This window comes from Ischnura elegans, chromosome 10 (assembly GCF_921293095.1).
Source record: "Ischnura elegans chromosome 10, ioIscEleg1.1, whole genome shotgun sequence".
Classification (NCBI taxonomy): Eukaryota; Metazoa; Arthropoda; class Insecta; order Odonata; family Coenagrionidae; genus Ischnura; species Ischnura elegans.
The window spans coordinates 90,699,406-90,714,023 of record NC_060255.1 but is presented as its reverse complement, the minus strand read 5'-3'; the positions used below and the strand labels follow the sequence as shown (position 1 = coordinate 90,714,023).

General features: G+C 39.0%; 1 protein-coding gene across 1 annotated transcript; it reads right to left on the bottom strand.

The window, feature by feature from the left end:
- Positions 1-3,912: 3,912 nt before the first annotated feature.
- LOC124166754 lies at positions 3,913-8,846 on the bottom strand. The gene is made up of 2 exons (XM_046544427.1): positions 8,219-8,846; positions 3,913-4,263 (listed from the first exon to the last, which is right to left on the bottom strand). The coding sequence occupies exons 1-2, from the start codon at positions 8,663-8,665 to the stop codon at positions 4,066-4,068; spliced, it is 645 nt and encodes a 214-aa protein (XP_046400383.1). The 5' UTR covers positions 8,666-8,846; the 3' UTR covers positions 3,913-4,065.
- Positions 8,847-14,618: the final 5,772 nt, after the last annotated feature.

Genomic DNA, 14,618 nt, shown 5'->3' with positions numbered 1-14,618 from the left:
ATGGGATAACAGCTTAATTGGATATGATCGCAAATGGTCCTTAGCTTATAAGTAAAATATGCTTCCACTGCTATGTTTCGCGAGGGTATATCCAATTATCATTTTCAGCACACCTAAGGCATCAGTGAATTGTGGACGAAGTAATTTCTTGACATGAAATGTCCTCATTCAGCTTGTGGACTCCAACATTTCTCGAAATTTATATGATTAAGCTACACTCTACCATGCATACTCAAATATTTTTCATGATTTGACCGTTCAAGTTACCTCATCTTACTATCGGAATGTTTAAAATTAGTCTTCATTCCTCTGGCAATGTCTAAGCAGTCTCATAGAAAAGTGATTCTGAATATTATCGTACATTTTTATAGGTATTTAGCGTATCATCCCCAAATGGACATTTTAAAAAATTATTGCCAGAAGTACTGCGTTGTGTGACAAGACCATACGATCATGCAGCATTTTCTCTCGTCTTCCAGGTTCGGCTGCAGGGTGCCTCTGCTGATGGTAGTATTTTAATTATTGACGAGCTTGAAATAAATCCTGACATGGATTCAGAAACTTCTACCATATCGACGACATCTATCGGAACCACAGCACCATCGATAAATCAATATCAATGGAGTGAACGGCATCACTTGTGAAATCTGCGCTGCTTGAGCAGTGGCGGCTTGCCCTTATAAGGACTCTCGGACCCCTCCCAAAAATATGAAAAAGGAAAAAAAAATGAAACTCCCATTCAATTATAATTATACATCTAATTATCAGAAGTGTTTATTTTTTCAATCGCATGCATCGAAAATGCTGGAAAAACACGCAAAATTAGCGCGTGAAGTTCGTATTTGAAGCCGTGGGGCGCTGGCCAGAACGTCCCAATCCATCACCATGCAGTTATATGGAGAGTGGCAGTGCTGGGGCGAGCGACGTATCTAGTGAGTTGACGTCGCCGCGCCATCCGGCGGCCGTATAATCATGGTGTTGCAGTGTCGCAGAATACCTTGTTTTGGTGACCATTTGACATATTATGTGTAAATTGTTTTAATGGAAATAGGCCTAGTTGTAGTTGAGTTAATTGAGTTTGTGATTGTTAGTGCTTTAGTGTTAGTGATTGTTTTACATATTAGTGAGTCATAATGGTCTATATATTGTCTTAAAAACTCAATAAAATACATAAAATATTGATAAATTTTGATGCCCCGGTGGAGTGTGCCTCCTCCCCCCCCCCCAGAATTTGACTCACAAGCAGCCACTGTGCTTGAGACAACAACATTGCCAGAAACAGCGACAACGCACACTCAAACCACACTAACTGAAAACACAACCTCAAATGGTTTTAATATAATGAATAAAACATGCAATGATAAAAAATGTTGCGGTTTAAACCACAAAGTCTGCATATGCAGAATTTCTTTGAATTTTTCTATTAAACGAATTTAACTTAATATAATTTTGCTTAAACGATTAAATTTTTAACACGTTATTTTGTATCCATGAAAAAATACATGTGCCCACCTTATTTTATAAAATAGTATTAGTTCGATCTCTGTTGACACCCGAAAACTAGATATCTTCACAAATAACAGTTTGTTAGTAATGAAATCCATGGGCAGTTTCTGTTGGTTGAAAAGGAAAAATCATACATAATTTTTCATTAAAACATTAAAGAATATAAGTTCAAGTTTTTTTGTCATTACTTCAATATAAAATAGTTGTTTACTATGCAATCTAAATTTGTGCCCGACAAGGTCCGACACCCAAGGAAATATACTAAATCAGTTTTACGATTATTGACTCTTGATTTTTACATTGTTTTAAAACAACCACTGATTTGAACAGTTTCTAATTATAAATTTGGATGGGAGTAAACTTAAATTGGCGCTATTGCTGGGATAGGACAAGTTTGTGCGCTGGTCCGGAAGTATATATAACTGCTGCCTGTCAAAGAAGATAATGTGCAAATGGCGGGTAAAAATTTTAGATTTACTAGTAAATTAAACATCGACTCATATAAACTAAAAATATGAGTAGGAGTAGCAGTAATGAAAGGGAGTAGACCTTACTGTGAGTTGAAGAGGGAATTACATGACGGAAGAGAACGCTGCCAGGATGCTTCCTAAGTTCTTACCTTAATCGGTAGAATACTTTAATAATTATTGCAATAGCAGAAGTAGTTAATTTATAGTGGTGTTTATAAATAATAAATAAATGTATTCAAAGTTTAGAGCCCTGAAGATGTTTTTAAAATAAAACGAAACGTTGGCTGCTAACTTTTAATTTATTGACCTAAACTCCAGGAAACATCATTTTATATATTAAAATAAGGTCAAGAAAAAGGAGAAAAAATAATAATAGTGGTGTTTATATGTATTTATAATTCGCAATGTACATGCAGTAAATTTTATATAATTAGTGTGGGGTATGTCCTTACACCAATTATTGTAGTAGGTACTCTAAAATAAATTTGGTCCTTAGAAGAAAAAAAACACACGCCTCTGCAAGTCGAACAACATGTATATGGTGAATCATGGCTTCGCTAGTAGTGGCCAAAGTCGCCCTAATGATGAGGTGTGTACCTAGGGAGGGGAAGGACAGCGGAAGGAAAAAGTATAGGAGGTGTGAAAAAGGATAGCGCTTAGATTTCCCTAACCTTTCCCTTCCCACCCTGGAGGCGTCTTCTGGCTCTCATCGCGGCGGCACCTGCTATCCTTTTTCCTTCCACTGTCCTTCCCCTCCTGAGAAATGAAGACTTACAGACCCGGCCCTCGGGAGAGTAACCCGCGAGCCCACCCTGGGCCCTGCTTTCACTACTGAAGGCTCCAGATGAGGTATTTCAGTTTTCCCTCTTGCTTTTAATGTTTTTAAAATTTTCATCGGCAGCTCTTAATTTTGTAAAAGCGTGGGCTTTTACAAAAGTATCACAAAAGAAGTTCGTAACTTTTGAAAACAAAGTTTTAAGAAGAATATTCGGCCCAATGAAGGAAGGAGAAAAATGGGGAATTAGGAAGAACAAAGAGTTGAGAGACATTTATAAAGGACCAGAAATCGTGGGAATAATTAAAAGCTAGAGAATAAGATGGCTGGGCCACCCCCATAGAAGAAGTGAGGACACAATGCTGAAACAAGTTCTGGAAGGCAAAAAGACCGGTAGGAAGACTAAGAATGCGCTGGGGAGATGAAGTTAAGAAGGATGTGAGAAAGATGGGAGCTCAGCTGGATATGGCAGGCGACCGTAGAATGTGGAGGCGCCTAGCTGGTGAGGCCAAAAACCTTCTAGGTTTGGAATGGCCACAGGAGTAAGAGTAAGCTCTTAATTTGATTGCTCTACGATGTCTTATGGATGAGGGAAGAGAACTGGGTCACTCTACGATTTAGTTCCCTGTATTTCCCAACAACTTAAATAATATTTCAAATGTGCAGTCCTTCAAATCAAAACTATATTCCCACCTTTCCCGCAAAACATAATTCAATAATCTATGATTCACAGTCATGAAATCCAAACTTTAATGCCCAATAGAATTTTCGGCGGTTTTCCTCTTTTTTTCTTAGCTATTTTTTAGGTTTATTATTCATTAAATGTTATCAAGTGTCAGATTTTTGATTTATTATTTTGTTCAAAATAACTTATTAAATGTCATATTTACGTTTTCACGCTTCGATCAAATTCAACTTGATAACCGAAACTGAATTATGTTCTGTAATATGCTATTTATTTATGTTTATATGTAATTCACTTATAATGAACATGTTATCAACTATATTATGTATGTAATTTGCTCACCAGTTATGTACAATTTGTGCTCTTAGAGGTATTGTTCCCGGAGCAAATAAATATTATTATTATTATTATTATTATTATTATTACTTCGTCTGTAGCATACAGTTGTAGGGGAACTAAGCATATCAACAATAAGATTCAGTTAAATAACATTTATTTCACATTTTTAAATTGAGAATTAGTTTTGTAATACACTACTACCGCTATGACATTGCTATTTTGAAGTTAAACGTATCCATGGATTTAATTATCAACTCTATAATTTTTTGGAACATCGAAAGAAAGTAAAATCAAAATAATTCTTCGTTGTAGTCGCCCCAGTATTCGCTGTCGTACTTCCAATCTTCGTTGCCTTCACTGCTCACATCGTCATCATCTTCGTAGGCGTCTCCGATGGTGCGGGACCATGCTTTAGTTCCGGCGTCACTGCTTATTTCTATTTCATCCAAAATCAGAATTTCATTGCCCGCGAGTCCCTGTATTTCTATCTGAAAAAGATTAAAAATTCAATATTAATTATTACTTTCCTCTCAGTTATAATTTTCCGATCGCAAATCTCGAGTGTAAGCCATTTATATCGAAATATTTCGTGGCCGAAGCTAGAGAAAATGGTCTTGGATTTATCAGGCCATCGAGAATCAAGGATACCACGGTATTATGTGTCATCCAACGGTCAGTTTTGACCTGGAAAGCCAACACTAGCAGCAAACCAAACTGATCCTTGTGAGTAAGGGGACTGCGTAGAAGAGTCCCAATTCCATCCGATGGAATTTTGATTTCTGTTGCCACTTCGTTCGTATTTTTATCGGCTCACTCTAATGTCAGCGGCGCGGTGATGAGTTCATTGCGATCCCTTATTTTTCCTACATGTCATGTTTGTAATTGCGAGGAATAGCATTGAAAAGCAATGACAGTGATAGATCTTATCATCATGTATCCAAATTTTTGGTCAAAACCCCTAATGATGCCTCATTTCCCCCGCGAAACTCGGGTGAATTTGTCCGTCAGCGACGCGAGTGTCGACTTTTGTAAACCCATTTAAATCCGCGGTGGGTGAAAACGCATTTAAAAGCCAACTTGTGGATTCTCTTTTGTAATATTCGTGCTTGTGAGTCTCTGTATGGGCGGGACCCGCCCGGTATTGTGCCAGTCCTATTTCCGCATGCACATGTGGAAAGGACTATTGAAGTTCAAGGGAGTGCCGACATATGTGACAAGTTACATGCTCCCAATCCATTTGCTCTCCTAGCGTGAAGCTCGAGAAAACCCTCCAAAATCGTTTATAACCGTCTTAAGTTGATATGAGGTGGAAGAAGTGCAAAAAGAGTCCAATATCGTTATTCAGAATTTAAAATTGGTTATGGAGGTTAGTTTTAAAAAATGAACACCAAAACCCGATGGAGGCGATGCTATGATTTAAAGGGACGAGTATGATAGAGAGTCCATTGTTCACTGTAAAATTGATTGAAAATAAATTATCCAGCAAACGAAGAAGAAGCTAAAACAAAAAGAGACAGATGAGGTATGAAATTTGCAATGTAATTTTTGTCAAAAGAAATTCTTAATGGCTTGTGAACAATTCCTCGAAGAGGAATTTGTGGTTGTAAACACTTTAAACTCGATATTTCCTTTTGTTTCGCAATTATTACTTACTGAAACTCTACTCGCGTATACATTTCGCTGACTTCTAACCAAATTAAGCAGCTGGATGGATATTTCATGTGTATTTCTCCAGATATTTACAATTCTAATGCGCTTCTAGCCCTACCGTAATTAGAAAAGCAAAATTCATTGCTTCCTCACTATGACTCATCTAGAAATTTCTGCTTTAATTATCATTAGGCTACTGCTATGTGCACTGTGGTTCCAACTATAAAAAAGTGATCGTTTATAAGATTTTATCTAATTTTGTATTGTTATTTAATATTAGGGTAATAATTTTTATATTACGAAATTTAACAACGAAAAAACTACTTTCTTACTTGGTATTTAACAGCATTCAGTTGAAAGTTTACAATATTGATCGTTTCATTTTCATTACCATAGTGAAGTATTTGATATTTTAATTGGCTTTTCTTAAAAACACCATGGCTACACGTTGAATAATAACGATTGCCATATTATTTTTACCGCATCGTTGAGTAAGGAGCAAATTGAATTTTTATTGATCCAAAAATATTTTGAATAATTCAATGCCAGAAATCATTCATCTGTAAGTTTTAGCACGCCATCGACATGATATAAAGTAAAGACCCGAGTGATGAATCACGGTATGTGGGACTGGAAATGGCTCCATTAGTGGAATTGCTTCGATAGCCCTTTCCACATGTGCATGCGGGAATAGGACTGACACAATACTGGGCGGGTCCCGCCCAAACACACGAATCACAAGCACGAATATTACAAAAGAGAATCCAAAAGTTGGCCTTTAAATGCGTTATCACCCACCGCGGATTTAAATGGGTTTACAAAAGTCGCCACTCGCGTCGCTGACGGACAAATTCATTCGAGTTTCGCGGGGGAAATGAGGCATAATTAGGGGTTTAAAAAAAATTTGTATAAGAACAGAAGGATCAACAACTTTGCTGTTTCCACATATATTCTGCTCATTTTATCTCTGCGGGTGAGCTGGTGTGGCTAAAGCAAGTGGGGTGAGACGGGTGGGGAAAGTTTCTCGACATATGACTTTGCTTTTGCCAACCAGCAAACAGTAGGCGTTGCCTCAGTCAGTCGCCCTCATACCGCCGCCGAGTGAACATCGTGAATCTACTCGTGGAGCAGTGTTGCCAAGCCTCACGCGACCTCCTTGCATGTGAAGTATGCCTACCACCATCGGTGCCTCATTCAGCGTGGTAGCTGACAATGTCATGAGCCTCTCTGAAAGAATTATCCCCAATGACTTCCAAATGAGTAGGTATATTTTCTCGGCGACAGAGCCAAAATACCTGGGGTCACCTATGACTTACACGCTTTTAGTGAAGAAGTAGGGCGGCTATGTACATTTGGCAACGTTTTGTTCGCTCCTCCTACACCTCCCCTATCAGCGAAGCGATCCGAGTGAGTCCGGGCTCTCACGAAAGCTCACCCGCAGACATAAAGTGAACAGACTATAGTAATTTATTACCACCGAGCATGGTTTCGTTACAGAGTAACATTATCAAGGTGACACCTTGATAATGTTACTCTGTAACGAAACCATGGTCGGTGGTAATAAATTACTATGTGGAAACAGCAAAGTTGTTGATCCTTCTATTCCTGCGATTATGGATTTCCACCAAGTTACGCCCGCTACGATTAATTATAAAATTTGTATACATGATGATAAGATCTATCACTTGCGAGTTAAAACTGAATCTCATATACCGGAGAAGGAGTTTGAAATGGGTATCTGCTAAAGAGAATGGACTGCAGCACGGTTTTAAAGGTCTCCATTATCAATCAGATCTAATTGGCGGTCCAGGAGGTTAGGCAACACCAATATAAGGTAAGTGTTCAAAGTGAACGTGATCTCAAATGACTCCGAGGGAACCTTACGATAAAGTATAGAAAATAGTGCATCCAGCTATACGGTAACACGCAGACAGTTTTCTTTTACTATCGATTGTGATAGAGTTAAAAAAATGAATATGATTGGAACCGTTTTTTTTCGTTTTCCGATCCGTCGCATACTTCTCGACCTATTCGAGGCGAAGAGTCGATGGCGATAACCCTTCCAAAGTTAAGTCGATGATGTCACTAGCTCATGCCTGATCTCTGTGCCTCTTACGCACAGGTTTCGCGTGGTTCATTGTTGTTTACCGTACTGTGAGCCATTTCTACCATAATTGAAAAATATTCCTTGAACGAGTAAACGAACTAAAACTCAGATTATATAAACAACATATGGAAAAGCGGGGGCAAATTTCAATTTCGATAGTTTTTAATAAATAATTGGACATTATCCGTTTTCCGATCTGAGTCCTACTTCACGAGCTATTCGCGGTCAAAAATGAGATGGCCTTAACCCTTTCGAAGACATATTGATGACGTCACGATCTCATGCAGATCGTTTCCTCGCTTCTGTACCACTAACGCATGGACCTCGCGTGGTTCATAGTTGTTTACCGCCTTGTGAGCTATTTCTGCCATCAATGAAAGATCGTCCTCGTACGATTCAACGAACTAGAACTCAGATGATATCACCAAAATATGGAAAATCGGGGGCAAGTTACAATTTCTCTTATTGAAGACATTGGATAGAATGGCTGAATGAGGAAGATTTTTTCGCCGTAACTGATCTTTCCTTTCCATCCAGAGAATTATTGGAATTTATTGCGATTCGGGACGGATAGAAACCCTATTTCAGGAACCCTTTCCCCCTTCAGGGTAGAGCCCCTATTTCAGGATCGTTCTTTCATTTTGTCCCCCACTCACAACATCTTATTTTTCTCTAAAATGACTCACCTGGTATTGTCCCTCAGGTACAGACTCAGTTGATTTGTTCACAGTACTCCATTCTCCATTTGTCAACTGAGTAAAATAAACTGGAACTGTGTTCACCTTTACAATTACGTAGACCGCTGCCGCACCTTTATAGCTTGCCCACAACCTTATCTTTACATTGACTATTCCAGCCAATGTAACCTTATCCGTTACTCCACACACGAAACTTACTGCTCCTTGCTGCGGCACTATGTAGCCCGTCGAATTTTCAAATGGCTTTACTCCTTTGCTGACTAGGTAATCATTATCCACTCGAACCCATTCTCCAAAACCATTGTAACATTTTTGTAAACCATTAGACTCAAAATCTATGATCACGGAAGGAGAAACCATAGTAACCGAGCAAAATATCAGAATCAATGTACTGAGGGAAGCGTGGAAACGTAGAGTACTTGGAATGGAAACCATTTTCCCGCAATAACAAAATTTTCTCTTCCGTGACTTCCCAATTCAGTAGATTGACAGTTGGCACAACTCAGGGCAACAAGATATCTTAACGTTTCTTTCTTCGCGGGGTACGTGCAGCGGTCTTAGTGAAAGCCACAAGAGTAAACGGAGAGAGGGTTTACCGGAGTCAGTGACAATTTAAAGCACGAGACGAGAATTTCATTTCTCGGCATTGTCGGGGCGAGAGTCTCGTCCCGACAATGCCGAGAAATGAAATTCTCGTCTCGACCGTCGAGACTCTCGGGTGGTCGAGAGTCTCGCACAGCCCTAGACGAGACTCGCCGCGCCGAGAGTCTCGCCTGGGTCGAGTCTTGACGAGAGTCGAGAAGTCTAGCCCCTTCGAGATTTCTCGACACCCGTCGAGACTCCCGCTTCCTCGAAAAAATAACACTATTTCTATTTTAGACATTGAAAATAATTTAGGCGAGACTCTCGCCGCGCCGAGAGTCTCGTCCCGACAATGCCGAGAAATGAATTTCTCGTCTCAACCGTCGAGACGAGACTCTCGCACAGCTCTACACCCACTACATCCACGTAGGATCATCATAAGTCACCTTGGGCAAGGAAAAGAACATCATTGGTCTACTCTGCTGATAATAATTTCTTTCTTTCGTTTCCTATTGGTAGTTATTCTGCTTCCCATGTAACAAGATTGATCCACCTTTCCTGGTACGTCTGCAACAAATATATCTATGAAAACCTTCACATTAAAATAATACCACAATTCCTACACGACATTGCAAAAACCTTTGAAGACTCCCTACAAAAAACACAAAATACACTATTAACACCAATCTGGAATTACCAAAAAAACCCACATTTCAAATATCACAGATTAAAAAGAGCAATTACTCACCCTACACAATAATACACTAACAGCCATGTAACTCATTAGTTGTTATTACTTGTTATTAGAGACCTTTTGAGAATTTCGCCTCGCTTTACGGTTGCCGACTCACTTATTAACGAAAAATTCCAGATTTTAAATTATAATTTGGCCTGTGCTGCATACACGTTTTCCTATTTTATACACTGTCACTCAACTGCTGTAGTTCAAAAACAAAAAAATACAAAACAGATGCATAAAACATATAAAGGAAATATAGTGCCCAAACATGGAAATTAAGTGAATGTAAAAAGAAAAAAATGGACGTATCTATTATATCTTCATTTCAAGAGTGCATGCGTACGTGACAGGAAAACGTATTATCTATCCTGCGAATGCTTAATTACCCGTTTTTAAGTAGTGAAAATGAGTCGTAAGTGAAATAAATATTACTCTTATTATAAAAGAGGAATAATTACCCTCTATTCGAAATATGAGGAAAAGCGGAAGGAGAACATCTTGGATTTGATGAGCAGGCGGCGAATTCAGCATCAAATTTCGGGGGGGGGGGGGGTCCATGACCTGGGAGTATTAAATACTACTCGGGAAGGAGAAGTGTTTTCACAGTACCTAGGGAGTGCTACGCTCTACGATAAATATAACTCCAACTTTTCTCAAGTTTGGGGCTTGTAGCCATGCATGTGCATTGTGCATGTACCTGTGGCGTAGTCAGGGGGAATCGAGGGGGTCCGGACCCCCCCACCGAAATATAAAACTACTATTATTTTCCTTCATAAAAGAAAACAAAATATTGAAAAATCATGAATTTACAAATATTTCTTTAACAAATAAAGATTTTTCGATTATGAAAAGTGTTAAAATTAGTTTAAAAACCCATTACTTAGTACCCTGTTTTTTTTTTTAATTTCCCCCCTGGTTTTGGACCTTCCCCCCCGAACGAAAATCCTGGCTGCGCCATTGGCATATACACTCCCTTTACTGCTTTACATGATACAAAAACTATTGAAATATAAATTAAAAATTTTGGATAAAAATTTTCGGGGGTGTGCTATAACCCCTGGGATCCCCCCTTAAAATCCACCCCAGCGGTGAGTCAAACATGCGAGAAACCATTTCGATAATGAAAGTGAAATTGGGTCGAAAGCTTCACTGGGGTATGAGTGAGAAGCAGTGGACAGGATGGAAGGGTGACATAGCGTGGACTTACTTGAGTGACAGAATATATCCTTTCCACGAAATGAGTGTAGGATCGGTATTAACTGTGAATATCAGAAAGTGCTACGCAGTAAGATGATTCCCGGTTCGAAAAAAAATCGGAGAACCTTTGGTCAGTGGTGATAGGAAAGACCTTTTTATCAGAAAAAGATTTAAAGCATGGATGGTGTAGTGAAATAATTTATCTGAAGAGCTGGATGATTTCATTCCGTGAATTTGTGTGGAATTGATACTAAATCAGTTGAATGAGACTGATTCACAGTCAAGTTTATCTTAGTGAGGGTACTGTATATTTTCGTAACGCATTGGTGACTCATACATACGATTAGGTGGCCATAGATGCTATATAATAAAAAGTCATTAAAAAAACAGAAAAATTTCATGCCTTAGTCGGTCGTTGAAAATAATCAATGTTTAAACTAATAACGAGTTGGCTCTAATCTTGAAGTCTGTAATTGTAATCAATGGCTTCAAATATTGAAAAAAAAACAATGTGTACGTATTTTAAAAGAAAGAATGCACGCGATTGCAAAGGCCTTGTAATTACTGGTATTTTCGCACCACATTATATTTAGGCAAAGAGATTCAGCATAGTTCATTATGCGTGACGAATTAATGAATTTTTACGAAACATCGATGAGAAATCCTGTTTTATGATGATAAAACACTATTCACAGTGGAATTGATTGAGCTGGTAATTAACTTTACTTTTCTGGCCCTTATTGGAATCAGATTTAACCACCCAACCAAGAAGTATTGATTTGTATCTACGCGATGAGGTTTTTTCCTTTCCTAGAGTGACTTATGATGGTTCTACGTGGATGTAGTGGCTGATGCCAATGATAACTATGTAAAGATGTTTTCAAACACTCACCAACACCTTATGATATGTACTCGTTTTAGGTTGTGAAATTTTCAATTTTCCGCGAAATGCACATCAATTCTAGAGGAAGGTGATGTCATCCACTGCGTGATTCATAACCTTCACCGAGAACCGGTAACTGAGACCTCGCTTACGGTTTCGTGCATAAGGAAGTCGAGCTAAAATGACAAATTCGGTGTAATTGCGTATTGTTTGAAGTCAAGACTAACATTAAAATAGGGAAATAAAACTGGTAGAGGTGGATGAATTCCGTTATTCGAGAAGTAGGATAACTAGCGATGGGGGAAGCAAGAGAGAAATTATCAGCAGAATAGCCAAGGCGAAGAATTCCACCATAGAAAGATGTACTTACTTAGGGATATTTAAACATATGAAGCAAGGAAAAAAATTATCAGAAGATAAATTTGGAGAATGCTCCTCTACGGAAGTGAGGCATGGAAAATCGCTAGGCGGATCGGAATAATCTATTTTTTCTAATCCATCTGGCCCAATGAAAAAAGTTGGACTGATCAAAGATAAGGACTAAAATATTTGACACTCCTTGATGAATTCTTGAATCACGCTCAAATTCCATTCAAGGGCGGTGTAACGTCGCGTCCATGATGTTCGGTGTGATTGATTGTGCCGTGGTCCTTGGATTATGCATTGATGTTTGAATTGTATTTTTATTTGCATGCATGTTTATGTTTATATTGCTGTTTTGGAGTTGAGGGCCCTATGGTGATGGGGGAGTAAACTACGGATTGTTAATAAGAGAGCCATTTTTGGATGCAGGAGAGAAAATAAAGCTCTAAACATTATAAATGATAATTATTGTTTAAGAAGAAAAAAAGTTGCGACATCACAGGCGGGAGTGTAAAAAAAATAATATTTATTGATTGTCGTCATGGCCATTCCTCGCACATTTTGCCAAGTTACTGATCTCTATGGCCAAAATTTCGTGAATTTTGACGCATCTGCCACCGTTAAGCCACAAAATGCCAAATTTGAGTGCGCGTCCGCGATGAAAATATTCCAACGTCCACACTGCGTGGTGGATAGGAGAGCGGCAGGCCGCTCGCATCCCTTCCCCGCTCGCCTCTCCCCCTGGCACCCCCGAACGCACCGAAATTCATCCTACGTGTGCTCCTAGGAGGACGCTCATCTTGGATAATATAAATCGGCAGAAGGTAAAAAAGAATGCGTGGAAAGGCGACTTGCCTTTTGTTTGGCGTCTCGTCGACGTGAAAAAATCGGCGTTCAAAATCGACCAACCAAATTTTAGAGAAGTGATAAAATATTTTTTTATTGTTCGCGATATTTTTAGATCCGAGAACGCAGGCAAGTGGCCAACGGCCCATGAAGTTGCCACTCGAGTGACTAGAAAGGTGTTCGAATATTGGAGATGCGCCTTTCTTCCTTAATGCCGGAGAGAGCTACGATTAAATGGATTTCACAGTCCCATAGCTACAACTTACGCAAACATGTGAATAGGCCAAAGAAATGGTTACATTGACGCACAAAACCGTGAAATTATTTTAGGAACTTTGGAAATAATGCGATATTTGTGTGTGTAAGTGCAAGAAGGAGCATATATTCTCCCTAATGAAGAAGTGAAGACATAGGCTAAATATTTGATTCAAGTCAAATAACAAAAAAATGGTTTCTCCTATGAATGATGAATAAATGATGAAATTTGTCATGAAATAAATCATTTGCCTAGGGTGGGATCCGTACACGGATATCTCGATTGGCTGTCAGGTATGCTACCCGTTACAACACCATCATTCTTGGCGAATATAACATTGCTCCTGTGCACATGACTGCATAGAAAATAACTTGCCCTATCCAGTGCTTTGGAAAACGCCCTTCGCGTTATAGGGCAGAGAGGGCTTTATCCTCCGAAAGTGGATTAGTAAACATAACCTCCGTCTCCTGTGCCACTGTGTATACTTCAGACGTCAATACCTTGTTCAGTTTACCCAGTCTGAGATTTACCTTGAGAAAAAATTGCTCAGTGGTGTAACTGGTAGCATACCTGACAGACAATCGGGAGATTCGGGTTCTTTTCCCGGCGAAGCCAAATGAATTTATCATGGCAAATTGCATCCTCGGTGCCTATTACTTTGCACCTGTGCGTGTTACTGCGACTAAGTAAGTCGCTTTTTCTGTGCAGCGCTTCGGTTTCTCCCATTAAAATTCGAAGTCCATTACATCCTTCCCAGAACAATTAGTAAAAAATTATGCGTTGTTAGTATTATCATAGAGTGGTATTATCATAATCAAACTACCGAAAAACTATTAATCGGGGAGTGAACGATGAACCACCGGTAATTTCAGTGTAATTCACTCTCCATGGTGTCGAGAGCGACGGACACGATTATTTTGCGATGATGGACTGATGCGAAAGCAAAGGGCATTTATCAGGTGTAAATCACGAACGTTCTGCTACTATATAGAGTGACTGAGTGACTTGCGATGGACGAACCAAGAAGGGAGTAGTCAGTTGAATAACTCAAGTGAAGACAGCAATTTTCTACAGAGGAGTCTCTTTAAAGTTTACAATATAAATGGCGTGTGTTCGCTAGGGAAGAATGATGAAGATTGAATGAACATATCGTGTGAGCTCTGTGGAATTTCGACGATGAGTAGAAAAGAGGAGAAGTCTTTCGAAAACTTTGGGTATAGGACTAAAACTTTTTCACTTTTTTAATGTATTTCTAAATATGTGAGGAACATGAAATTCCCTTGAAGTAAACTAGATTTTTTGGTTGATTTTTTGGTGTGGTTGTCATTGCGATGATTTGATATTTACTATTTTTTATGATTTTTTGAAAGTGCCCCATGCTTTTCTTATGGCACTACGTAAAGAATTTTTTTGACCAACTTGCAATCATCGCAGGACAAATTCCTTGAAACGCCTGACACGAGATTTTTTGGTTGATTTTTTGGCTATCTTGGAATTATCGTGCGTCGAAACAATTCCGAGG

What these genes read in the sequence shown, in the direction of transcription:
- LOC124166754 (XM_046544427.1), bottom strand. Translation starts at nt 8,665, where the DNA reads ATGGTTTCCATTCCAAGTACTCTACGTTTCCACGCTTCCCTCAGTACA. An exon ending in TACCTGAGGGACAATACCAG is followed by an intron (nt 4,264 to 8,218) that starts GTGAGTCATTTT and finishes AATCTTTTTCAG; the next exon opens with ATAGAAATACAGGGACTCGC.